Below are 26,760 nucleotides of genomic sequence, written 5' to 3'. Positions count from 1 at the left end.
TAGGCAATGTGGGCATTTGGAGGTTGCCCTGTCCCAAGGATTCAAATCCCAGAAATGTTTTGTCATGCCATTTCAGCAGTGTATATGTTTCGGTTGGTTTTCAAGATAAGTAATAGTGCAGTCAGTGTGGACACATCATGGGATTTTGATGCCACGAAGATGTGGGACATGCAGAAACCAGAAGCCAAAGCAATGAGCCAAACACCAGCTCTGTGCTCCTTTAATGAGGCCTGGATATCTAAACGTGGAGTTAAATTAGATCATGGTGTTGCTGTACCATTTGATTGTGCAACCCAGTCACATCTATTGTTGAGTGTGGGTCAGATCACAGCAGCTGACTCCGTGTGGGTGCTGGTGTTTCAGTAAATAGGATTGAAAGTATTGAATTAACTCTGTATAGATGAAAGCAGTATGATAAATTGCTTGTCAAGTCCAATTTTCTGTTGTCCTTCACCCTGGGGAGGCATCTGCACCTGAGCATCACGTGGGGTCAAAGCTACCTCTTAATGAAATATATTAAGTGCTGCTTTTTCTTGCATTCTGCTTGGGTCCCTGGCTCTCAGCTGCTGTACAGAACAAGGAGTTGTGAGCTGCTCATTGCTGGGTGTTGCCGTGTGAGCATCTGCCTGTAGAGAGTACTGATCCTTATGGCACACTGGTGGCTCGTTCAAGCACATTCCATGAGCATCAAACAAGGCCTCCCACCATCACTGGCAGCAGAATCCTATTCTAAGCTGGTAGTTCTGGTAGGCAGTGTTCTTATTGTCCCCAAAGGAGCTGAGAAAGAACACTGTTTTCCTGGCATTTCCATCTACAGGTGCAAGGCCTACGTTCTTGCTGGGAAGTGCTTTGTGCTTTTGGAGGTTATTAGCAGGATGGGGATTTGCAATTGACTGTGTGCATCAATAATTACCCAAAGCACAAGGTGAAAAAAGGTGAGGATGAAGCCATCTCACACTCCCGCTGATCATGCTGGGGTGGGAAGCAGCAGCAGGGTTAGCCACTGGCAAACATGCAAAGTGGCTCCTTTCCTGGTCCCTGTCTTACTCTGCCAGCTGCTCAGTGTCACTTTGGACATTTTGTAGGTACTGTGACCCCAGCTGAATGCTGCCCCTCTGCTGAGAAACCCACTGTTCCAGCAAAGTAAGCAGAGTAAATGTTGCCGTGCTTCAGAGCCTGGTATCTTAGCTCAAATCCTCAGCAGTGCATCTTGTGTATTTTATCCAGCAACGCTGTATGTTGTGGTCTGATTCTCTGCTGTTACTTGCTGCCTGGTCTGGATCATCAGCAGAGAGAGAAACCAAGCTCTGTGCTCAAGTGATTTTGTCTCCGTTGCTCCTGTCAGGATAACTGCATCTCTATGCACTGAGCTGGGAAGGGAGCTTTTCTTACCATAGCAAAATGCAGCTTTCTCCAGGGCAAAACAATGCAGCTGGATTCAGAGGCTTGCAGTAACTCCATGCCGTGTTTTTGGCTGTTTGAGAGGCAAACAACAGCCCTGCTGGAGAAGGAAAGTCAGGTGGGCAGATAGCAGCCTCTCCACACAATGACCCACACAGATGTTTTGGCTGCAATGAGATGTCTGAAATGTCACAATTCTGAGAAGGCAAATAAACAGAGCTCTTTTCAAGTATTCGCTTTGTGCATCAGTTAGCAAAAAATTATCTGCCCGATGCTGACTGCTGATCTAAGCAGGTTTCTTCAAAGTGGTGAAGAAAGAGGAACTCACTAGCAGCCAATTAGAACATTAAAAAAAAAAAAAGAAGAAGAAGAATATCAAGAATTTTATTAGGGAGCGGAAAGAGATGCAAGTTGTTTCCAGGCTGACGATAAAACATCAAGAGCTTCATTTGTTATTGCTAGGGCTATCCTGATTGTTTATAGTGCTGTAATGGAGTAACTGAGCTCTGAAGAGCACATTAAACAAAAAAAAATTCACTGCATTCTGTAATTGTGCTGTTCTTATTCAGGCTGGAGTTCATCTGACTGCTGCTGCTATTGATCCTTCTTCTGTAATGTGGTGTTCTGTAGAGACGTGTCTTTTTCTCTTACCTCAAGCTGTATCAAATATTGTAATGCCAGTTTGTGGCGGGAGCTGTACCCTTGTGTCTCACAGGTTTCTGTGATTCAAACAGGACCCAGCAGCTTCAGTGAATGGGCAGAGCAAATGGGGAGTCATCACAGAGCACTTGTAGATTGATGTCTGCAGCAACCCTGATGGAAATGTTCTCAGCGTTAGCTGATTTGGCTTAATTGTCCAAGTGGAGGCCCACAGTTACTAAATCTGCTCGTCCAATTATGTCTGCTTTGGTAGGATGTATGGCATTTTGCTTTATGATGTTCCTGCTTCTAGCTCTATTGAAGCTGTGGATTGGCAAGCTCAAACATGTACTGAATCTATCGGGGGTGAGGAGTACTGGTGAGAACGCAGTGGGGCAAGTGTGCACTGAGTTTGCAAAAGGAGCCTGGCTTGGGCTTGCTGCAGTGGGTGAGGGCACTCAGTGCCATGGGAGGGGAATGAAGGCTGCTCCCTGCATGATACAGCTTGTCCCTTTCACGTGGGAGGTTTGTGTTAGGAAGATTCCCAGCCTCTTGACAAGTTTTGGGGAGCGTTCGTGTGCGTATGAGGGTGCGTATGGAAACAGGCAGAAAAGCTGGAGGAAAAGGTGGGGTCAAAACAGCAGGGGAGGAGGTGGGGAGAAGCAGTGTGGCAGAGGGCTGGATAGAGCTGTGCTGTGAGTGCTTGATGAGACATAAGGCATAAGGAAAGAAAGGGAAGTCCTTGCTCACTGGCATTGCTCCAGCTGGGCTGCAGTCACAGCAGGAAATCCAGGCCCTATAGGCTCACTGTGGGACCCCCTTCTGCTCTGGGCTATGCTGGTGTTAGACAGGACAGCATGGCCTCAGGATCACTGCTCTTAGTGTGGCAGCCTGGGCCCCTCAGCATCTTGGTCCTGCTGTGGGAGCTGCTGTGGGATCCTCCTGTGGAGCAGGCACCTGGTAACCATGAGGTTCAGAGCCAGGGTTTGGCTTCAAGGCCCTTCCTGATGGTCTCACACAGGATCACAGAATGGTCCAGGTTGGAAGGGGCCTCAAGGATAATGATTTTCCAACCTCCTGCCACAAGGAAGGGCCACCAACCTCCACATTTAATACTAGACCAGGCTGCCTGGGCCCCATCCAACCTTGCTTTGAACACCTCCAGGGATGGGGCATCCACAGCATCTCTGGGTTGAGAAATGGAGTTACTCCAGTAGTTGGGATGGATGTGTTTTGACAACAGCTTCCTTAAGGACAGAATTGAAACTGAACCTGCCCTGGGAAAATTCAGAGGAAATCAGAATGTGGCTCTGTCAACATGTCTGGTCCCAAAGGTCAGCGGCAGCTCCTTGGGGAGAAATGGCACATCCTTTCTCCTGGGTTTACACGAGCTGTCTGTCTGCTGTTGCTGTCCTTAGTGAGATGTTGGAAGCTGTGAGGTCTGAAGGTGGTACCGAACACCAGGCTGCCAGGATAAGCCCCAAGCCATTGCTGTGTGTGCTGGTCATGCATGCCAGAAGCTGTACTGGTGAGACCCGTTCGGCTCCTGGTAGCAGAGACTCCAGCTGCTCCCCTCAGAAAAAATAGCCCAGGGGCAAGGTTCCTTTGGAGAAACAATAAATAAAATGTAGCTGATGTGGCTGTTGAGCTGGGAATGATTGTCTTAGCAGGTTTGAAGGCTGTTTAAATACCATTTTTTCTTCTAGGGCTCAGCCAATGCCTTAGGATACCAGCTGGCTTGGGGCAGTATCTTTGTCTTCGGTGAATGAATGGAATTGTTTATACTTCTTATTTCCATCATTATTTAAATGTTTGCCTGGCTAAACAATCTGCTCAGCTTCCAGTATTTGTTTCTGAAGAGACATTTCACGTCAGGCAAAGATGAGGGCCATGATGGGAAATGGCAAAGTGCCTGCTGAGCTGCAATTGAGGCCACATTCAAAAAAACCCACAACAGATAACCTGCAGAGCAAGAGACCAGGTCTGTAGGAACCCTCCCCTTCCAAACTTCTGTACCTGAGTGCTGTTAAGATGTAAATCTGATCCTTTAATGCTGCCCATACTCCATGGAATGTTCTGTATGGTGGCTGCTAGGCAATATTTGGTGCTCAGGCCCAATTTACTGTACTTGCTAGCTTGTCCTGTATCAGGCAGGGACTTGGGATGAGTTTCGGAAGTGGTGTGGGAGCTCAGCTCCAAGAGTGATGGCAGCAAGCTGTGAGCAGAGGTGGTACACACACTACTTTGCTTTGGTACTGGGATAAATCTTGGGAATGGGTTTTGCTGTCAAAGAGTTAAGGTTTTTTATTTTCACCTGGAGATGTACCCAAGCAGGACAGGTGAGTCCCTGTATTTCCATCTCAGTCTTCCTCTGTGCACAAAAGAGATCACAAAACCAGGAGCGTTCACATGACTGTTATGTCCTATGGAGAAGGTCTTGGAGCTGTTGTGGGGGGTTGTCCTGAACTCGGTGTGGGATGAAGGTTCCTGGAAGCTGCATCTCTGAGGGTTGTGCCTTCTTCCATTCCCTTCCAGCACAAGACCAGGATCCTGGATCCCACCATGGCATCCGTGTTCATGATGGATGTTGTCTAGGGTCATTGTATCATGTGGGAGTTGTTCCATATGATGCTGATAGTCTCCTAGATGCTTGTGTGCTTATTTCCCTGGTGTTTTTATCCTATTTGTAGAACCAACAGTATTGAAACGTTTCACTGTAACATCAAAAAGCTTTTACATTATCCAACCTAAATTAAGTACTAATTTGCTTCTAAAGTCTTGTAGGAGCATGACATCAAGTGGCACGCTGCTCTGAAGAAGTTTTTTTTTCCACTCCATCCTTGTCATCTTCTTACGTGCTGTGCTCTGCCAACCTGAGTCTCTAGAGGGGCTGTGTAATTAGTGAGTGCTCTGATTGCTGAAGGTGATGTGCTGCATCTGCTGATTCCCTGCTTTTTGCAGCCTCTGAGCGGAGGTTCAACACTGGCAGGTCTTTGTTAACATTCAATTTGTAGTTCTTCTTTAGTCAGGCTCCCAACTTGAACCTCCCCTGGCACAGCTTGAGGCCATTACCTCTTGTTGTTGACTTTTTTACTGCATCCTTTTAAATATGCGGTGTGCTACTAGTGTTCCCTCCTCTTAAGTCTTAAGGGACATCATCCAGTTGGCCCACATGCTGTGTGTCTGGCACTGCAGTTAGACACTTCATAAAGCCTGTTGGTATTCTAAGGCAAAGCATGAAACTGCAGTGAGTTGAGCACTTGACTGTGTGAAGGGAGTGTGTGCGTGTGGATGTATACCAGCATATTGCCGATTCCTACTGGCATTACTCAGAATTACTCAACTGCGTGCTGTTAGCCAGCAGGTAGATGTTACCTGTCAGAGAAAAGCCTGGGCTTCTGGGGCTAACAGCAGCGTGGGTTTCAGCCTGGTGGTTCTCTGATGTGTTGAGCAGCTGCAGTGCTGCACATGGCTGGTGTGTGATCTGAGGTGGGAGATGGGTTGGGAATTGCTTCTTGACAATGCTAATGTCAGAGATGAGAAAGCTGACAGAGCTCAGAAGTGATGTACTCTCTCTGCTTAGTGAGAGCCTGGTGAGATGTGGTTTGTAAAAGGTGTATTGTCTGTGTGAGTGTGAGAGAAACGTTCACCAAAGGCTTGTGGCCCAAAGCAGTGTAAACACTGGGGAAAGATGTGGGAAAATGCAGCTGTGATGATGCCAGCTCCTGCTTCAGCGTCCCTCTCCAGTGCGGATCTGATGGCTGTGAAGTGGTGCCACGTTACCAGATGCTCACATATTCATGGGATAGTATTTTTAGAACTGGGCAAACATCGAAGAAATCTCTGTGAGTGTTATTTGCGAGCTATAGATGAATTGTTTTACCTGCTTTCTAGGTCACTTTGCTGTGGTGCTTTTTTTTGATCCAGAATAAGAACCTCAGGGAAGCACTGCAGAACTGTGGATAGATTTCCCTGTGTATGATTTTTCACTGTCTGGAATGGAACCTGGTTGATAAAGGATTAAAATAGCCCTGCTGGGGAGCAGAAGGGGTAGCTGGCACACTAGTGTGCTCAGCATCCATCTGAGCTGCAAGCTTGTTCCCTGTAGACGTCCTTCAAGGAATATCTTCAGAATATCAAGCTCTAACTGAGCACCTCCAGGAAGCAGAGAAAGCAGTGAAATCAGTCAAAAGAATCACTTGCTGTAAATTATTTGCTTGTCTTTTGAGGTTTGGTTTGTGCAAGTTGTTATCAGCACTTGTGCCCCATTGCTGACACCTATGTCTGTGAGGATGGTGAGGCTCTTCTGGATAGAAATGTAGAGGGAGGAAACGCAACAGGTTTTCCCAAATTAATAGAGTTGATTTACATCAGCCGAGGAGGATTCAGACCCATTTTCCTCATTGTTGGTTGCTTTTCATGTTAAAGACATAAACGTGTCAGGAACGTGAGTTTCAGCTGGCAATGGAAGTGTCAAAACGTGCCTGAAATTACCAAAAATTCAGAACCATGCAGTCAGTATTTTAGTATTGGTCCTGTGGCAGCTGGCTTTGTTCCTGGCCCACATCTTGTATGTGGGATTATGTGGAATTGTGGTAGAATGGGGCTGGGTGCCACTCTTCAGCAGAGTGTTGTCAAGGCTTCCAGCGTGCTCCTGTGATATCCCACCTCTGTCACTGTGCTGCTGGAAGCTCTTGCCAGGCCGGCTGGGTATCCCCGACAGGATTTAAGTTCAGCCCTGGGAGGAGCCCACTTGTTTGTTAACCTCATTCCAGGTTTTGTTTGCTGGAACAATAAAACACTGGCGGGCAGTTGGGCTGCCCCAGCCAGAGCTGCGGCCCCAGGGTTTCTCTCCCTCCAAGTGCTGCTTTATGAGCGTATTTCCTTTTTCTACCAGAGATCAAGATTAGCCTTTTTCTTCAGTTTCTGTGGGAAAATTAAATTCCTTGTTGGGATTATTTTTCTTTGGCCTTTTTTCCCCGAAGCACTCCAAGCCCAAAGAGTTTGGGCAATGACAGTCCTCCCCCTCCTTGCCGCTTTGCCACTCGTAATCGCTCTCAGCTTTCCATTATTTATACTGCCGGAAAATCGCATGGAGTTCACACCCCCAGCCCTGCTGCACAATTCCACTTTTGTGCGCAGAACACAATCCTTCACTTTCATTAAGTGTGTGCAGACTGAGATGAGAAGTGCCTGTTGTGTTAGCATCCCTTGGCTCTTGATGAGAAGAGCCGGTTGTTTCCACAAATGTCCAAAATAGCCCTGCAAGGGTTATGGGGAGTTTATTTACATTAATGCATTTAAGTGCAAGTAGAAAATCACCCAGCCAAAATGGAAAGGTTATGCGGGGCTCTGCCAGGGCTCTTGTCCCTGCCACCTCGCCCCTGCCGGCCTTCTGCTCTCAGGTCTCTGATGTGGGAAGGCTGTGTCTGAAGGGGCTGTAGCTCTCGATGCCGGCACTCCAGAGTTTGCTTGCAGGACAAACAAAACTATCAGTGGCGTTTCTTCCACCATGTGCTGTTCACAGCACTGCCTGCCTTAGGTACACCTTACTCAGGTACTCCTGTTAGGTACATCCCAGCCTGGTTTTTGAGAACTGGTGGCTGTGTGCTTCTTCCCATAGTGCTTAAGAACTGATCTTCTCTGCAGAAGTGCCGAATGGAATGAGAAGTCGGGAGTTTGTTTCCCACCTTATTGCTTTCCTGCCTACAGACAGTCATGGCACATTTCTCCTTTTCTGGAGCCAGAGCGGTTTTGTTTCTCGTGCAAATACAAGTATCCTACTGCAGAACTGTCTTTTGCAATTTCCCCTTTCCCTCCTTCAGGGGAAGTATCGATGAGTCTTCAGTGGTTACCAAACGCACAGAGGAGCAGTACCACTGAGCAGAGGAGTATTGCAGAAAGCAAAAATACCCGTAGTCTGCAAAGCCACAGCTTTTCACACACTTGTTTCTGGGTGCTCTGTTTGAAGAACACCCTGTGAGGCAGGAGGCTTTGCTCTCTGCCTTTTGCTTTTGAGTTAAAAAGAGAGACCTGTGTGATAGAATTTGTGCAGGAAAGGGAAGGCTTGATCTCTCATAGCATTCCAGATCCTTTGGCAGCGTCTGGATGGAAATCTGCTTCCTCCCCTCCCATAGCTGGGCAGTGAGTGCCTCCAACCTCACTTTTCTGGTGCTCCCCCATTCAGCTGCTGGGTTAGCATTTGCTCTTCCGTGCCCATTTGTGTGAGTTGTGGACAAATTCATGATTGGCAGAATCTGTGAACACACTCACCCAGGTCTGAGCAGAGTCCCAGGAAAGCACAAGGGTGTTTGGTACAGCTTCTGTAGATCTGCAGTGCAAACAGATTTCTGTATAAGAGCTGTTGGTGAAGCACTGGTGACCATGCAGGGATGTCTGATTCAGCAGGTGCACTCAGGCGGGTACTAATGGGCTTAGCAGTGTCTGTGTGCACTGAGTTGACATAAGAGCCCTGCATGTGGGTCTTGGTGCATCTGTGTTTTTCAAGGGTGTGTTAAGAAAACCAGTGTGACTTGCTGAGCCGCTACCTTCAGCCAGGTGTTCTGAGAGAAGTGACCACAAAAACATGTGAGAGGGAGGGGAAAATGCCAAACGAGAAGGAATTAGAAAGTAAAACAGAAAAGGACCAACTGAAATGGTAACAGGAAAAAATTCTTTTGGAAGACTAATGTGGGTGTAAAAATTGAAGTTTTGTCTTGTAGGAAGTTGTTACCTGGAACAAATAATTTCACAGGCTCTTCATTTTTTCTGGTTAATCTTTGGCTTTGGACAGCCCAGCTAGTGGCACGTTTTGGCCTTTGTGTGGTCTGGAGAGCCTTGAAATTTCAACTCAGGCTTGTCTTTGTCACAGCTGTGCTGCTGCTGTCTCATCAAAACCGGTACTTGTGTCATCCAGGTAAAAGCTTTTGGGAGGAACTGTGGGATGTCATGTGGTGAGCACTTCCATCCCTGTACCAAATCCAGGTCACCGTGCAGGTTTTGGTGTGTTGGTGGCTGTTTGAGCAGCTTTGTGAAAACACTGGAGTCGTGTGTAACGCTCATGTTGTCATGCTGAGGGTTAGAGGGTGCTGGTCTCTGACATGTCTTGTTGGCAAATAAGGATAGGATCGATAGGATTCGGTGTTTCAGGAGATTTGGTTACCACTGGGATCTGGAAATAAGGAAGGCAGAGCAGCATGGGGTGTTGTGTTCCACATTGGTAGTCCCTGGCTGCCCTTACACAAAGGGAGAAGTTTGCAGTAAGTTTCCAATTTGGAGAGAAACCCTTCAAAATTCGGCTTTGTTCTGGGTATGGTACAGCCCTGGGTTATGAGACTGAGCATGGGATGCTGTGGGCTGCAAGAGAATCAGTGCTATATAGTATTAGGTTATGCCTGTTGCTGCTAGGAAACCTCATGCCAAATCCTGCTCCACTTTGAGGTCAGAAGAGATTCATTGCCTTAGTGTGGGGGTGTTTTTGTATCATTAGGAGCTATAAGAGTCTTTGGTGTGGGACAGGGAGTGGGGAACTGCTGGTGTGGCACAGCAGGGAGGTTATCTTCCCATAAATAGGGGCTACAATCGGCCTTCCTGGAGAAAGTTTATTCATTAATGTTTATTAAGCACTTTGAAGTCTTTGGCTTTTTAACAGAGCTAAACATCAGTTGTATTGCAGTAGCTAAACCAGACCTTAATGACCACGTTCCTTTTCCTCCCCACAAAACCCAGCCATTTCTAACAGGATTTGGTGAAGAAGTGAAAAGTCAGCAGAGTGACCAAAGAAAAGTGAACTGCTCAGCAGAAATATAATTCCAAGAAAGAAAAACACTATTTATTTCTTGGGCAGATGGCCTTTCAGTGCCAGAAGAGGAATCTGTAGAAGGGATGAGAGGCTGATTTCCAGGCTTGTACCATGCTATCCCATTGGGTCATTGGTATAGGATGTCTGGTCAGGAAGCCTCTGTATGGGTACCTCACTCAGCTTAGTTCTAGGTTGCCTCAACAGGGCACTGATTTCCTCGTGTTGCTGAGCAGCAGGAATGGATGTTGCCTCCTCCTGCATGTGTTGGCCAGAGCTTCCTCCTGCCTCCAGTGTGGGTCAGGACTGCTGGGGATAAATGCCAGGGACTGATCCTGAGGGCTTGTGGGTGGGATTGGAGCAGTCTTGTGCAAGGAGTCAGACTTTATAAGGGAAATAGCACAAAGTTGCTACTTGTGGTAGGGTCAGACTCTGCAGATGAACTTTGCACAGGGAGAATGGGCAACAAAATGGCAGTGCCTTGATGTCATACAGATGTGTGATGTTGTGTATTGCCTTTAGATTTTACAAGGGTAAACAGAGATAGGTTAAGGGAGAATGGTTTTAAGCTCAAGAAGGAAAGGTTTAGATTGGATGTCAGGAGGAAGCTCTCTATAGAGAGAATAGTGAGGTGCTGGAACAGGCTGCTCGGAGAGGCTGTGGATGCTTCATCTCTGGAGGTGTTCAAGACCAGGATGGATGGTCACCAACCAGATTTGGAGGTTGGTAGCCCTGCCTGTGGCAGGGGGGTGGATCTTGATGATCCTTGAGGTCCCTTCTAACCCAAGCCATTCTATAAAGATCTAAAAGCATATGAGAAATTTCAGTCACTTGTGTAGGGGCTACATATGGGGTGTTCTATACAGGCTGGAGCAGCTCTATTAATCAAGGGGTTAATTGATGGAGCAGTGAGCTTGGAATCAGTGTGAGGACACGTCCCAAAGCTTGAGATGTACCCACCCTGGGTCTAAAGCGCGTGAGAAAAGAGGCTGGGATTTGGCCAGCCCCACAGCAGAGCATACTGTGTTATGGCAGGATTGTGGGGAAAGGTGGCTTGCAAAGCAGAGAGCAGCCAACATCCTCCCCAGAATTGTGCTATCTCTAGCAGCCTATCCTTCGAAAGCACACTCTGATTGCTGAGCTCGCAGCCAAAGCTCGACCCATCCCTTGCTATCATCTTAACTTTCCTCTCCCAGCTCAGTCCCCAGAAGGATGCTGCTCTCCAAGAAGACATTCCAGGGGGGTTTCATCACAGCACTCACTGCCACTGTGCTGAGCTTGTGGTTCAAGCACCTGCTGATTCATTTAATTAGCAACAAATGGGAGGCGTGGGATGGGGGGAGAGAGAGCAGCACCCTGGTGAAGTATTTGCTGGGCTGTGATGTGTTTTATTTTGGGCTCGGAAGGCAGGCTGTGAAGAACGTTTTCTGGAGGGCTCCATAAACCGCCTCTGCTCATGGGGTGATTATTTGAGGAGGGAGATGGGTGTGGGTTTAAATAGGTGCTACTAATTTTCTGCAAACAGCTACATTATTTTTGATTCATGCTTCAGGCTCCCCCCACCCATGTCTTAATGTTAGGAGCTGTGAATTTTCCACATCATAATGAAGTCCCTCTATTGCCCTTTAAGTATGTTTTTAGAAATGGATTTCAGATACGTCAGGCTCTCGAGTAAGTTGGTCTTTAGGGTGGGAAACTAACTCTTTCCTTCCCTTGTGGTGACCTGCATTTGTTTGTATTGCAGGAGCACAAACCAGCTCCAAGCAGACATTTGGTCTCTTTGGTGTCTGGACTGGAAAATGCATGAGAAGCTTCAAGCCCCTATGCATACAAATTGAAATAAATAATCCCTTCATACAGCATCATTAAATGAGCTCAAGCGCTCTCTGTCATAAAGGCATTCTATGGCTCCCTGTTTTATTGAAGAAGGGAAGGGAGATGGGGACAACTGGAGTAAGACTTCAGGGCTGAGCCATGTGTGCTGAATGCTTGCTGTGCTCCTGCCCTTGAGAGAATCAGTCTTAAATTCAGTCCTGGCACAGGGTTCTGGTCCAAGGACCCAATTCGCATCTTGTGAGACTGTCATCATTTTGGACATCAGAAATACCGTAACAGCTGTTTTCTTGCTCTACGTCCATTTTACAGGCCTGCCATATTCTTCAAGAATAAGCCACTTTATGTATTGCCTACATGATATCCGCTGTGCTCACTGCTGTCGATGAAACAATAACAGTTCCTGGAGACTGCCCAGTTCAAAAGGCCACTGGAATAGAGGCTTTCCTAGGAAGGGAATTTGGTTATATGTGAAAATGTGCTCGCTTCACGGTGAAATGAACTGCCCTGGCATGAGGGGCTGAGCATGGAAAGTGGTACTTTGCAACCTTAAGTCCTTAATTATTGGGCTGAAATCAAGGAATGCATCTTCTCAGCTCTTCCTGCTGCTTTTCTGGCTAATTTCTCTCTCTTTTTTTTCTTTTTCTTCTTTTTCTCCCCTACCTGTTTGCAGGCACATAAATATCTGCATGTCTCCTGGATAACCCCATAGCCCCTCATCAGTATATTTTCCTCCTATTAGTTTTACATCTTTTCCTCCATATTCAGATCTGATGTTAGGTTTTCTCTGTTTGGATCAGATGTGGAAGCAAGACCTTGAGGGACACATTCAGACTCGGGATAAGTTGGAATTCTTTTTCCACCTTCTTCTTTGACATCTGAGAGATGCTTTTAAGTAGATGAGATGCTATTACTGTGACAGCCTGTCTGCCTTTGAAAGCCGTGATGCTTGAATCATATTCTTCAGCTCAGTTTTAACAGGAAGGCAAGAGAAGCTGTATTCTGGCAGTTTGCCTTGTTGCATGCCTCAGTATGGCTAGTAAGGGAAATTTGTTTTCCTTTTGAAGCCTCTGTTGTATTTTCACTGATTAATCTTGTTCAGTCCCACATTAAGGCAAGGGGATCGCCTGCCCAGCCTGCTGTTGCTGCCTGTAATGGAGAACTAGCCCTTTGCTTGCCCCTTCACCTGCTAGTGCTTGCTTTCGAAATATGAGCATCTTCCTCTGAGTTCAAATCCTTCTCCATGTTGATACTAATCTGCAAGGTTCAAAGCAGGGGTGAGATTTCAAAGCCTCCTTAACTGTGTTAGATCTGCAGTGGGGGATTCGGTCTGTGTTGAAAGCCCATGTGTGGAACCACACAGAATCACATCTCCACACCTGTTAGAGAAGGAAATTTTCTTCGAAACTTGGTTTCTGTTTTTCTTGAACCATTCTTAGGTTTTTCTCCATTTGAGGCCAGCACAAGGTTCTTCTGCATCTGACCTCATGGAGAAATGTGCATCAGCCCCAGATGATGGGCTGGGAACAATCGTCTGCACCTGGCTTAATAAAGTAGGTTACTTGTGTCTATATGTGCGTGCCTACTATGTAATTTATTTGTTCAGTTACATAAGCCAAAGTTTCCCCCAAAAAGGAAGACCTAATTAAGCGAGATAACTTTGCATCTGGGTTGCTGGCAAAGAGCAACTGAACATGTTTGCATGCAGTGCTGGCCACAGGTGTGCAGCTGCTGCCCTTCCATAGCCTTTTCTCTCCCTGTCTGATAATGGAGGTCAGCAGGAGCTGTAAGTTGCTGATGTATTGCTTTATGGTGGATAAGTGGCCAATCTCTGCTCTGCAGTAGTTAGTGTGTCTTGTCCTCAGCAGGATCCATGCATGGAACTTAATTTTCAGATTTGCTTGCGTTGTGGTAGATAGCAGTTGGTGTTGATCTTCCCACCTCCTCCTCACTTCACTTCTTTTTTTGGGATTTTTTTTTTTAAATTGAAGTTTTAGGGTTAGGTTCTGCAGATGGCTGAAGATGCAGTTCCTTAGACAAGCTGTACCCTGTTCCCTTACAGCTCTGATGCCGAGGTGCTACAGGCTGATCTAAAATACACTGAAGATAATAAGGAACTCTGTTGTGGAAGTTTTTCTAAGCCTCAAATCAGGCTGCTGAAATTCAGATACATCACCCTACAAAGCCTGTTGGGGCCAGGAGGCTCCCCAGACCAGCAACTGGTTCTGGATACTGCCCTGCTATTGTCCAGTTTGATTTGGATGTGGTCCTGAGTGGTGAATTTTGTTGATGCAAGGTACCCTGTTCCTGGACGCCTGCTTTGACAAAGCGTCATTGAGCTGTTTTGGTGGGAGGTCTGTGAAATGTGAATTCCATGCCCCAGCCCAGGGGCAGCAGGCTGGGGCTAGACATGGGCCTTCCAGCACATTCGTGGGGATATCTCCACAGACTAGATGTTCTTTCCATCTCTCTTTATTGTGGCCTTGTGTGGTGGGGAGGAAGACAGAAAAGAGACTTGAAAACCTTTGGGGGAGGATGAGAGATAGCCCTAGGTGCTTGCCCAGTGCCTAGTGAGGTCAGTGCAAGGTGACTGTAATGTTTGCCTGTCCTGCCTGTTTGTCCCATCCAGCTTCTAAAGCTGGTCACAAAGCACAGACAGAGACACTTGCTTCCTCGTTGGTCCTGCCTTGATGGGCATCAGCCTGGCCACCAAAGCAGCCTGTAGATCTGTTCCTTCCCTTTAAAGTCTCTCATAAAATGTTGGGAATGGACAATTGGATGGGGTGAGTTGTGGTTGACTGTTCTCTGCAGCTTTTTCTCCCTGGTACTCTTCTGTCATCCAAGTGCATTTGCATTGCCTAATGAATGTGTATCCTTCACTTACCCCGCAGAAGACTGCAAGCGTGGTCAGGCAGCCTGAAGAAAACTCAGGGATGGCAGGAATATCATGTAGGCACAGCAGTTCTGGTGTTAATGGCAGATAGCAGCATGGCCATCTCCCAGCCCTCAGCTCTTCCAGCCACCACCAGGGAACCAGACTGAAAACCTCCTGCTGTGAGGATAGGGTTGGAAGGAGCCCCTCTCCTCCAGGGTGCAGACATTGGTTTCTCTGTGTTCTTTGTCCCTCACAACTTGCAGCAGTTTTGTCATCTGTATGTTTGGAGAAGTCACAGCCCCAACATCATTTCTTGACAATGTGCCTGCATCACTTAAAAGCTACTGAGGTTTTAAAAAGACCCCAAAACAACAACAAAACAACATTGTCAAAGACCTCCATTGATGCTTTTAATGTTCTGCCAAATATTGCATATAATTAGTTGGTTTAATAGACAGAATACCATCTGGTGTATGAGCAGCACGTCGGGGCTGAACGATTGTTATCCGAATGAAAGATGCTGGACTAACAAAAGAGCACACATGGTATAACATAGAGGCCTATTAAGTCAGCGCCCACCCTTCTCCCAGTAACTTAACTACTTTTCCAGGGTTTACTTTCATTCTCAATTAAACTAACCTAGTTCCTAAAGCAGATTTGTACTTACAAAAATAAGGTTTTGGTTCTGGTCTCCCTTCTTTGGAAGCTAGGATGGGGCTGTCCTGTAGGATGGGGTGTCACTCCCACCATACAGCCTTGTAACACAGTCTGGTCTGTTTTCAAGGATCTTTGGGATGTCCTTCTGGCTGTGTGTGTCCCCTGGGGCTCCTGTGTCTGGGCACAGGCTGTGAGGGTTCAGGCATTGCCCCAATCCCTTTGTTTTTAAAACAGACCAATACTTGCACTGAGCCTTGTGGATGGTGACTGGAAGGGGAGTTCATGTGGGTTTGGGTGCTCAGCCAAGGCACCCATGTATGTACTTGTGATGGGGACAAGAGATGTCTTTAAAAGCAGCTTTGTGAGATGTTGCCTGTGGACTTCACCAGAAGAGGTAGATGTGTGGATAAAAGCACATCTGTAAGATGCCAACGTGATACTGGTAAGAATGACAGATTTTTGCAAACCTAGGTTTCTTATGTTCCAGATCATAAATCTTCCCTCTACTGCAAGTCCAAGGGAGTGACCCCAGCTTGGAATCTGTCCTTCCTGGGCACCAGGCAGCGGCACAAAGTGGGGCTGGGAATGTAAAGCCTTGCAGCTGGGTCTGAGGTGTTTGAAAAGCCTGCCCTAGTGGCTGCTTGCTTACCTCCCTGAGGCCGGAGCAGGATATCTGTTACGTGCACAGCTTGGGTGATGGGATTTGTTGTCTGTGCTCCTTTCTAAATTACCCCAAAGGCAGGAGGAGACGCATGTGCTTGGAACCAAATCAGCAGGCAAAACATCTTGAGGTTTGGAGGTAGGGAGAAAGAAGACAAAGGAGCCTCCTTGCAGTGTGTAGTTAAAACCTGCCGTTGTGTTTTGTTTGGCACTGTTTCTGTGTTGTACTGAGCCGTGCAGTCGGTCTCCCCAGAGCTATGAGCAGCATCCTACGGAGATGACTAGATACCATTTCAGTTGGAGCTTCTAAAGTGAGATGTGCCATTGTGTTCAGAGCTATTGTTTCTGTTTTCAATATTAAAGTTACTTGTGGTTTCCAAGGGACAATATATCAAGCAGGGCTAACAGGCTGTAGAGAAGATGTAGATTATGAAAACAGAGGGATTAAATTTCATACGTTTGGAGCTAAAGTCTCATCACTCTCATAGCAGTGTAAGCAGGGGAATAGTCTTACAACTCATGTAATTCTACAAAATGAACCAAGGGGTTGTTTTAAACAGGTTTAAATCAAAGTAGTGGCCACTGCTGCATGAGAGCTGCAATTTCACTGAGGATGGACTCTGTGTTGCACTATCAGCTACAATCCAGCATATAAATGGGGTTTGAGAGGCTTTTGGTTGCAACAAAATTGATTTGTGTAAATGGGTCTGTCTGGATGAGCAGTCCTATCTTGAAACACAGGTGACGTCAGCTCTTATATCTTAATGAGAGAGCAGTAAGGGCAGAACAGGGCATTGCTGTCTGCTGTAGATGTGATTCTCCAGCCCTGTGGTGAAACCAGTGTGAGCTCAGCAGTGGAGTGGGGATGCTGCATCCCATCTGTTTGGTGTTTCTCTCCTGGATGTTGCCACCTGTGCTGTTTCACTCTTGAACAGGAGGTCAGGAAAGTGCCCTACAGCTATGGTCAGCTCCTCTCTCCACTCTGGATTTTTGCTGTGACCTGCAGTGTGCCTTTTAGGATGTGCCCAGATGGTGCAGCCTGAATACATGGGCTATCTCTGGATGTGCCAGTGCCTGAAAAAAGGTTAAATGTTTGCACCCCCTCCTAAAGTTAGGAGCTTTCCTGAGAATCTCAGCTAGCTGACCTGCAGGGGTGTAGTATCAGCGTGTGTCTGACATCTCCACATGACCTTGTTGTGCCATATAACTGCAGCATTCATCTCTTCTTTGCTCCCTATAAAACAGGCATTATGGTATAGCCTTACTTTCAAGGGATGTCACCGGGGCAAATGCACAGTGGATAGCAAAGTAACCAGGGGACATAGAACCACCATGGATGATGGAAAAGTATGAAGTAGCCTTTGTCTAAGCATCTTCCAGCGCAGTTAAGTCAGATGAGGCCAGACTAATTTAGTACTGGGGAAACAAAATGCTTCTGGCAAGATGCATCAATAGCTGCTCTGTGAAGGGACACTGGGGGCTTTCTGAGAAGCTCTTTAGAGATGCACCAAGAGCCTCTGTCATCCCAAACCAGCACCTCCGAATGTTTTGCCAGTCTGTGTTAGCCACAAACGCTGGGCTCATTTCGTGGAGCCCTTAGAGAAGGCTTTCTTTAAGAAAAATACCAAATGTCTCAGCTGGGAAACGGCGTTCCCTCTTTTGATGGATTATGTTGGGGAAATGCCCCCACTCCCTGCGTCCTCCCCTTCTCCTCCCTGGCTGTTTTAGTTGGATACTGAAGGGCTTGTAAGATTTCCAAGATTTCTGGTGGAAATTTTCAGACCTGAGAGAGGCATTTTCCCTTTGGGGATTACACCATGCTTTAAATGTCTGTTCTCTTTATTTTATATGCGTTTTCCTGCTTTTGTTTGACTTTCTCACGGATTGCACTATATTTAATTCAGAACATGTCCTATAATGCTGTAATTGTCAGGCATGTCAGCCTGTTATCCGCATGGATTTTGCTTTAATTTTTTCCCTTTTTGCTTTCAAAATAAAAGGGGAGCCAGTTGCTGCTGCTTCTCAGGGACTGAATTAATGCGCTTCTCTTGCACGCTGTGGCATCATGTAACACCAGGAGAGAGACAGCACTGCTGGCTGCTTGATGCAATTATTCCAGCTGCATTATGGAGCTGGTTGCTGCTTTTAGAAGAGATGGAGTTTCACCTCCTTCTGCTGCATAAGATATCAGTTGTACATGATAGTGGCTAGCAGATGGGCTGTGCCATTTCATGCGTTGTTCCTGTGAGAAGGTGAAGCAGAGGAGGATGAAGAAAAAGTTCTGTGAGACCCACATCCAGGGGAAACCCTCCAAGTGCTGTACTCTAGAGAAGACCCGTCCCCAGTGTAGCAGTTTTATTCTCCATCATGCACGTGCTTCTGTTGTTGATCTTGGCAGATACAGCCAGAGCTGGGTAAATCCGGTCTTTTTACTTATGTCATGGATGCTCCACTGATGAACCGTAGCAGAAAAGCTGTCCCAAAATCAGAACACTGAAGAAATGATCTTCTCTGAGTAGGCAGATAGAAGGTGAATCTGGGGTGCCTGGCTCACATATTGTTCCCATTCCTGCTTGTTTTCACCTGCATACAGAGCTAGGGAGCCTTAAAATGTCGATATGTTACCTAATAGTATGAGATCCTTTTGCTGGAACTGGTTGCTAACGATCTTTCTTAAGTCAGAGATGCCCTTGGTTGCTCTGGTTAACTGGAATTTGAAATATACTACAGATGGATGAGCCTGGAAGTGGGAGAATAAGCGTAACTGAAAACCGCTGATAGTAATTCTTTCATTAACTTTTGTCTAGCTGATTTTGAATGAATACAGTTCCTATAGATGGGCCTCTGACTTCTGCTTTGCAAAATAAGGCTGAGTATTTGATGGCTCTTGATTAAATCTCCCATTGCCTTCCTGAGATCTGTCTCATATTTTATAGCTGAAAAAGCAGGGACAGAGCCACAGAGAGGTTTATCCGTGAGAAAACTCTGGCAGATGGCAGGATTCAACCTGGTTTCAGCTTTTCCCCTTCTGACAGATCACATCATATATAACTCAAAATGTAGCTGATGGTGTTGTAACCATTGGTCATCAAGCAATATGGCTGGATTTCAAATTTCAGAAGGAAATTTCGTTTCTGGGCTTAACTGATAATATATTAAATTCTGGTATCTTACCCTCTCTTCTCATCCAAACTTTTGTTATCTACATCAGTTTCTTTCAAGCTTTTTGGCTTGCTGATGCCCCAGTTCCATCTGGGTGAGGGTGTGAATTTCATTACCTCCAGTTGTAGATCCCTGGTAGCAGCATTGTTTTTTACCTGGTTTCTTTTGTAGCCTTCTAACAGAAGGGCACACACAGTGTCATTCTTGTACTGATGCCTCCTCTTCTCTGCCCTTCCTTCCTTCTTGGGACTCTAATTGAGCTCAGATGAGCCACATGAGAAGAGATCCTTGAGCGCTCATCCCAGGTGCCTGGTGCCTACTTGTCCTCATGTGCTTTATCTTTCAAGTCAAACAGTGGTAAAGTTAAAACTATTGTTGGCTTGCTTGATTTTTAATGAAAAACACATTTTCTTGTGAGCACCTTGGAGATGGGAAGCTGATACACCTCTTCACATGAAGTGTAGTTAAAGTTATAACCTTGGCACCACTCAAGTGACTGTGAGTAAGGTGGTAAACTCAATGGGGTTTTTGGGCTGCCTTGCCAGAAGCGTGCTGTTCTCAGTCTCGTGGTCGTGGTTTGCTTGTCATCAGCTAGCAGCTTCTCTGGGTGGGACAAAACTAAATTAGACACTGTGGAGAGAGAGGCCCTGCATCTCTTGCAAAAGGTTGGAGTTCTACATCTGTTTGCAGCTCTGGATGTTGTTTCACTTGCCAAAGTAACGGGTTCAGATGAAAGTCATTCTCAGGGTCTCTCTGTGTTAAAATAAATCTCCTGTGATTGCAGCACTGACCCCCTGGAGGACTTTGATTTTATCTGTGCACAAGGCAATCTTACATCCACTTGAAAGGAATCAGCAAGGTATGCGTTCTGATAAGAGATTACGTGGGTGTCCAATTTGCTCATGATAAGAGGTGTGGAGAACTTCACTTTTTAACTGAAGGAGTGTTAAAACTGCTGCAGGGAGGGAAGGGGAGGAATTAACAGCCCAGCAGGAAACTCCATCTTGAGTCCATAGCGTATGGCACGTATGGAGATCAGGTAGCTGTCCTAATGGATTAGCTTCAGGGAGATGGATTCAGTCGCAAGCTTTCAAAACCTCATAATCAAATCAGGAACAAAGGTCCCACTGGCAAATATTACAGGATCAGGTCATTAAACAGTTGATATTTTCATGTCCCCCACGCTGGCTGACTTACAGCAGAGTGAAAATCAAATCTTGTGTAGAAGAGGCATCACCCCTTAGACTCAGGTGCTTTTAGTCTTTGTATCTAAAAGGGAAGGAAATGTTGTTTTGTGAAAGTTTAATCAAGGTAAATAACAAGTGGTAAGTAAATAATTGTCAGGAAGTTGCTTGGCTTCTCATCCTCAGAGATCTTACTTTTAGCATCTCAAAGGATGTTTGTTTTTCTTTGTTGGATTTCTAATCATGAAGCAGACAGGGAGCTGAATCTAATTTTCACAGGGGAAAACATTAGGTGGGAGGTGATCACAGATGCTGTCAACTGGTGACTACTGGGCTGGGTAAAGTCCTTGTTGGCAGAAGCATCTCTTTCTTTGTTGCAAATGCACCTTCTTTGGCAGAGATGATCTGAGGCAGAAGAGATAGATGAACAGCCTAGCTGTGAGTTAGGACTCTGGCTGCATCTCTCTCATTTCCCATACAAATAAAATGTGTGAGGCAGCTTCCAGTGCAACCTACATTTATACCAAAAGCATGGAGAATGTGTTTGCTGTCTTTCAGTTTCTGGGCCTTTAAGGATAAATTTGGATGATGTTTGCAAATTTATGCTTGGAAGAGTAAAAGCTAGTTGGTTTTAGTTGTCTTTTTACAATGAACAGTGATTCTCAAACAATTGCTGACTTCCAGGAGCTGGGACTTACACAAAAAGGCCAGTTCTTATGTGAGTTGAAATCACTGAAATCTTTTTCTGTTCTTGCACGTCAAATGATTTCACAGTTCTTCACAAGTAGCAAGGAGTGGGGTAGGACAGTGCTCTCATTATAATGGGTAGCAGCTCACACAAGTGATGCCCTTGATTTTTAATATCATTAATTGCATTATCATTTACTGTAAGAAAGTAATAATCTGGACCATATGCTTTACAGATGATCTGCTAAAAGTTTAGAGCAGAAGCAAGAACAAAGCTGCTCAGAGCACAAGGCAGGACTCAGTAGAGAACTAACTTAGGAAAGCTGTTGGCAAACCCAGAGTAATTTGGGGACAGAAAGCCTGGGGACGTGGTTTTGGTGATGAATTATTTGTGGACACACATCTGTTGTGCCAGAAGCAGGAATGGGGTGTGTTTGTTCAGCCTGACTCCAGACACGCTGCCTGAATGGGTGGGAAGCTCATTTCCCACTTTCCATATACCCTCCCTGTTTCCAAATGGATCCCCCACCCTGTGACATAGGGATGTGCTAACAGATTTCTTTATGCTCATCACACTGGTCATACAATTGGAGGCTCCCTCATGGTATAGTTCGTGTACTAATCCTTGTAAGCAAACTGAGTATAAGCTCACACAGGCTTGCTGAAAATGCATTGCCCACTTGTGTTTTCTTGTCTGCCCGAACCCAGCTACAGCCCTAACTGCATCACTTGGGAAGCCTCCACATCCAGACTGCCGTTCTTCCCTTCACTGCTGGTTGGTTTTAGTCTGAGGGACAGGGTGACTTTCTTATTCAGTGAATCCTGTATCCTAAGATAAACGTTGTGTATCAAACATGCAAGTGACATTTTGTGGAGACTGCCTGTATCTGAGCACAGCAGCCTTGGGCATTAAGTCAAGGAGCTTTAGACTAGATGTAAGGAAGAAGTGTTTTCCAATAAGGGTGGTGAGGCACTGGCACAGACTGCTCAGAATGGTGGTGACTGCCCATCCCTGGACACACACAAGGTCAGTCTGGATGGGGCTCTGAGCACTTGATGGAGCTGTAGGTGTCCCTGTTCACTGCAGGGGAGTTGGACCAGGTGGCCTTTAAGGGTCCCTTCCAACTCAAACAATTCTGTGATTAAGTGAAGGATATGTTGTTGTTGGTTTGTTTTTTTTTTTATTAATCATATGTATATTTGCAATAATAATAGTTTCCTTTCATGGGAAATGATTTTTCATGAAGAGTTTTCAACTTTCAAATGCTCTGCAGGCATTGAACTTAGGGAATTGAAAATCTGTTTATTGGTCTTTGGCTGTTAGTCATCCAGATGGGGAAAGTGCTGTGACTATCAGGAGGAGTTTCTATGGCTCAGTCAAGTTAATTGCAGGAGAGTTGGACTAGATGACCTTTAAGGGTTCCTTTCAACTCAAATGATTCTATGGTTTGGGGTGTTTCATTCAGGCCTGTTGCTGACATTTCCCCCTAAGCTCATCTCTGTGTTTTCTAATGCTTTGCAGCCTTGCCGAGGGTGAAGGGGCTCTTGATGGGCTGTTGCAAATGCCTAACCCAGCTAACTGGTCCAGGAGCAACAAGCCAGTAGCACGTGTTGTCTGGGGTCAGAAACTTGGAAAGGGACTGTCATTTTCCTCCATGGGTGCCTAACCGTGCAGCTTCACTTGTTGTCTTTGGTTTCATACAAACGTGTGTTGCCCACTGGGACACTGTCTCATATATGAAAGAAGACAAGAAATCTGCCATGGTTCCAGAGGACTTTGCCTTTGGGACAGGCTGTGTCCCTGTGATTTGTACTGGTGACCTCCTAAGCACCTCTGGCACTCCAGGCTCTCTGCCATCCACACCTTCCCAGTGGAAGCAAGAGCTGGGGCAGGAAAGTCTAGGAAGGTTTATCCAGACTCTACCAGCTGTAGTTTATTGTATCTATTTTGCTGATATCCACCCTTTAGATAAATAGCGCTAAGTTATACATGTTGTGACTCTCTTGATGTGGTTAACAAGGCTTGTATGAGCCGAGCTAATCTAACTCCAAGAATAACCATGGGAATTTGACTGTATCGGTTCCAGCTTGAATCAGTCTCTGTGTAGTAAAGTGAGAATCGCCTTCCTGGCTAAAAGTGCAGGAGCGGTGAAGCTTCAAGTCAGTCAGTGGGGATTTCCCCCCTCTCTTTTCTTCTCTTTGAACAGATCTCCTGACCTCAGACACCCGGAGCTCCATCTACAAGAAAACAAAATTTCCCATTTTCAATAAAAATCATGTCTCTGTAGGCAGAAAAGTGAGTGAGTTAGCAATCCGCAAAGCTATGGTCTATTTATTTACCAGGCTGATTCCCTGATGGGGAAACATGTGGGATCTTTTAACTTTTTCTCCCGCACAGATGTTCCTTCTACTCCCAAGCTTCCTCTTGATCTCTGGTTTGCTGCACCATATGGTGAAAATGGTGGAGATGTTGTGTGTGGTGGAAGAGAAGACGAGTTCTGTGTGCTTAAAACAAAAACAGTAATATATATATATATATATCTTTTTTTTTTTTCCCCTGTGTTAGCAAAAAATTATTTTTTTAAAGGAAACCTGTTGAGCAAAAGGGTTGTTTAACTGGCAGACCCTCACTGCTGGACACGTCATGTTGCTTCAGTTAAATGCTGAATGAAGTGTCCCCAAACAGAGACCACGAGGGTCATTTAGGAACACAGGGTCAGCGTACTGCTTGCCTAGGCACAGGTGGGGTGGTCTCTCCACCATGTAAGTTGGCCATGGCCACCAATGCTTCTTTGAGCTACCTCAAACTAGAGGCTGGTTGCCTCCAACAGGGCTTTGTGCTCAATAGACCTCTAGGGGTGTGTTAGAAAGAAGTGGTTGTGGTGGACAGCGTTTGGGAGCTGGTGGGGCCAAACTGAGCTGGGTGAAATGCTGGCTTGGGTGGTCTATAACCATGTGTTCAGCGGTGCTTGACACCAATCTGTTTCTTCGTGGGAAAGCTGGAATGCTCTGAATGGACCAGGGCAGTGGGCAGTGCCTTTACCAGCAAGAAGACAGATAAAGTGTTTTATTAAAAAGCCTTTAATCCTTGTTGCCTGAGCAGCATTTTTAGCCAGGCGGGTGGTCTGTCATGGGGACAGGTAAAAAACTGTCTCCGCCAACCTGGGCAGACTGGGGATTAGAGACGAGGCGTGTGTCTGTAATGAAGGATGAGAGCCTAATTTTAGAAGCACAGCAAGGCCAGGCTCAGATGTCTGCCTGGGCCCCAACCCAGCTCCTCTACGCTGCCAGAAACTTGCCCTCCCTTTCTTGGAGGGAACTGTATCGTACCTTTTTATGTACATGCTCCCCTGCAACTAGGCTGAGGGATTCCTGCAGTTGCTTTGCTTTGCTAATCCTTTCAAACCACACACAGACCAAGAAATCCTCTGTCCCTAAGCAGCCAGTCTGTACCTTCCCCCTAAGACGTTTGTTCTGTTTCCTTTGCAGATGCAGCTTCTGGACAAGTTCCCTATTGAAGGAGGCCAGAAAGACCCCAAGCAAAGAATCATCCCTTTTCTACCAGGTAATGTTATGGCAAAGGCCCTAAGCAAGATGAATGAGAGCATTTGGGACTTGCAACTCCCCAGCCATGGTCTTTTGTACTTTTTTTGACTGGTCTTACAAATACCTTTCCCCTGGGAGCTTGTAATGCTGCCCTGTGATACCAGGCCTCCTCTTCCTCTTAAAATAACTGGCATGGTCTTTAGGGCTCCCAGGGGGGTCTTATATATCAGCTGTTCGGGTTCAGGCTGGCTCATGCCCTCTTGCACAAAAGGTTTTGGTGGCTTCTGTGGACTGCAGCTACACAGCCTGAAACAGGGAGGCCACTGGAAACCAAAGACACCACTGTCTTCATTTCTATGTGTAACAGCTCTGCATACACTGTTACTGTATAATAAAGGATGAATAGTTAGAGTTGCCACTGAGATATAAAGAAAACTGTGAGAAGACTAAATGCAAACGGGCATTACCGCAATACCAAAAATAAATAAATATCACTTTGGCCTGAGCCACTGCCTCTCTGAAAGCTTTCAGAGTGGGGCTGGACGTGATAGATGCCCTCTCCTTAGGGGAAGCACACACGCTTCCAGCAGCAATGGCAGCACTGGCATGGCGGCAATGAGCCAGACCGCTGCATGCTCTTGGAAATTCAGACTCAGGCCAGCTCTCTATTGTTTGACTGCACGATTCTAGCTCTTGGCTTAAAGTCTGGCTCACTGCACTGAGTGTTAGGATAAATAGGGTAATTTCAGCCTGTTAAAAGGTCCGTTCTGCCTTTAACTATAAAAAGGAGATCCCAGCTCTTCCCGAAAAAAAGAAGCTGTGATGGGAGAGCTTAGCCCTCTCCTGGAGCATGCTGTGGTCTGTGACACTGTTTCAGGCAGAGAATCTGCTGCTGATGTGTGGTGAGCACAGCTCCAGAGCTAGCAGGGAAGCAGGGAACTGTAAGCCAGCAGTGCAAATACATGATGCAAGCATCGAAGCCACAGTAGGGCAGCACAGCAGCCTGGCAGCCTCCATGGGCCTTCTAGAAGACAGCCCCAGGGATCTGGATTTGCACTGTGCAGCTCCCTGTACTGCATCCAGACCCTATGCAGCCAGGGGGAGGTGGTGTTGCCCTTTATTTCTAATAAGTGGGATGAGAGGAGTCCAAGATCAGCCTCTATTTCCAATTGAGCCACCAACGAACTCATAGATGAACCACTTTGTGAAATCCCTGTACAATGAGAATGGGTACTGCCTGCCTGCCTTTCTTGCTAGAAATCAGTTTGAGATCCATGAAAAGCACCATATTGATGTGTAAATGACTTTAGGTGAGGTGTTATAGGGAAATCTCTGTCTGTTGGGTAACAGTTTTTCCTTCTGCACTGACTGCCCCTGGCCCATTTCTTATACTTTGTCCTAGAAAAGTGTTGGCTGAATCCAGGACACAGATGCTCAGTCTGCGTGCAGTTCTTAGTGATGTATGCCCTGATACATGGGTGGGTGATTTTTGCGGAGAATGAGATACATCCCATATGTCTGTGATAACACTTCCCACCCTTCCCACCCTCCAAGAACATGAGGGAGATGTGTGTCCTTGAGAGGAAGAGTTATATCTGGGAAACATTTGGGTTGACTTAATGTCCCAAAGAGAGGAGCTGCTGGAGTGGAATATACTTCAGCTGTATTCAATTTAAAATATCTGTGATACACGTTCTACTTTTCATACAGAATCTCTGCCTTTTTCTTATTGAACTGCTGAAAAGCGTTTGCTGCTTTATCCAGCAACAAGGTGACTCAGCTAATGTAAAACAATGTCAAACTGTTAAATAAACTAGCTGCCTTAATTAGAATATGCATGGCATTTCTGCTGCCAGAGCTGTGGATCACTGAAAGGAATAGATGTAAACTGTCTTAATTAAAAAACAGCAAGGCAGATGTTTGCACTTAAATCCTACTTTATGAAGATGTTATGATCATGCTTGCTTATTACTGGTTTGATTCAGCCAAGCTGTAGTGACTCTGCTTGCCAGGTGCTGAGTGCCCTCGGCTCTCCTGTGCAGCTTGTGGGCTTTGATAGCTTCCTCCCATCAGGTCTGTTGTAGAAAGCTGACACTGACACAGTGGCTACTGGGTATCAGCGCTCCTCCTTGTCAGTGATGCCATGATGATCTCTTGAAACAAAGGCATGGTCTGAGCTTCGAGAATTAAGGACCAGGTTGCTTTGCCAAAGGACACGGTGTGTGTGGGACTGGCTTATAGGTCATACGTAGTGCAGTGGAGCCACAGCAGCCTATGCAGATGTGGTCTGTACGCAGAAGTTGGGTGGTGGCAATACC

General features: G+C 46.2%; 1 protein-coding gene across 8 annotated transcripts in view; it reads left to right on the top strand.

The window, feature by feature from the left end:
* The window catches only part of SH3PXD2A (SH3 and PX domains 2A), a 229,776-nt gene that overhangs the window by 42,853 nt on the left and 160,163 nt on the right, over nucleotides 1-26,760 (top strand). For all 8 annotated transcript variants that reach the window (XR_011904232.1, XM_072340995.1, XM_072340992.1 and 5 more), the window contains one exon: nucleotides 24,386-24,461. Coding sequence is in view for 7 of the 8 variants with exons in the window: in XM_072340995.1 (XP_072197096.1) it covers nucleotides 24,386-24,461 (76 nt within the window). In the remaining variant the exon portion in view is untranslated. The remainder of the gene's footprint in view (nucleotides 1-24,385; nucleotides 24,462-26,760) is intronic.

The sequence above is a fragment of the Excalfactoria chinensis genome, chromosome 6, assembly GCF_039878825.1.
Source record: "Excalfactoria chinensis isolate bCotChi1 chromosome 6, bCotChi1.hap2, whole genome shotgun sequence".
NCBI classification, from domain to species: Eukaryota; Metazoa; Chordata; class Aves; order Galliformes; family Phasianidae; genus Excalfactoria; species Excalfactoria chinensis.
The sequence above is the reverse complement of the archived record's forward strand: the minus strand, read 5'-3'. Positions and strand labels throughout refer to the sequence as shown.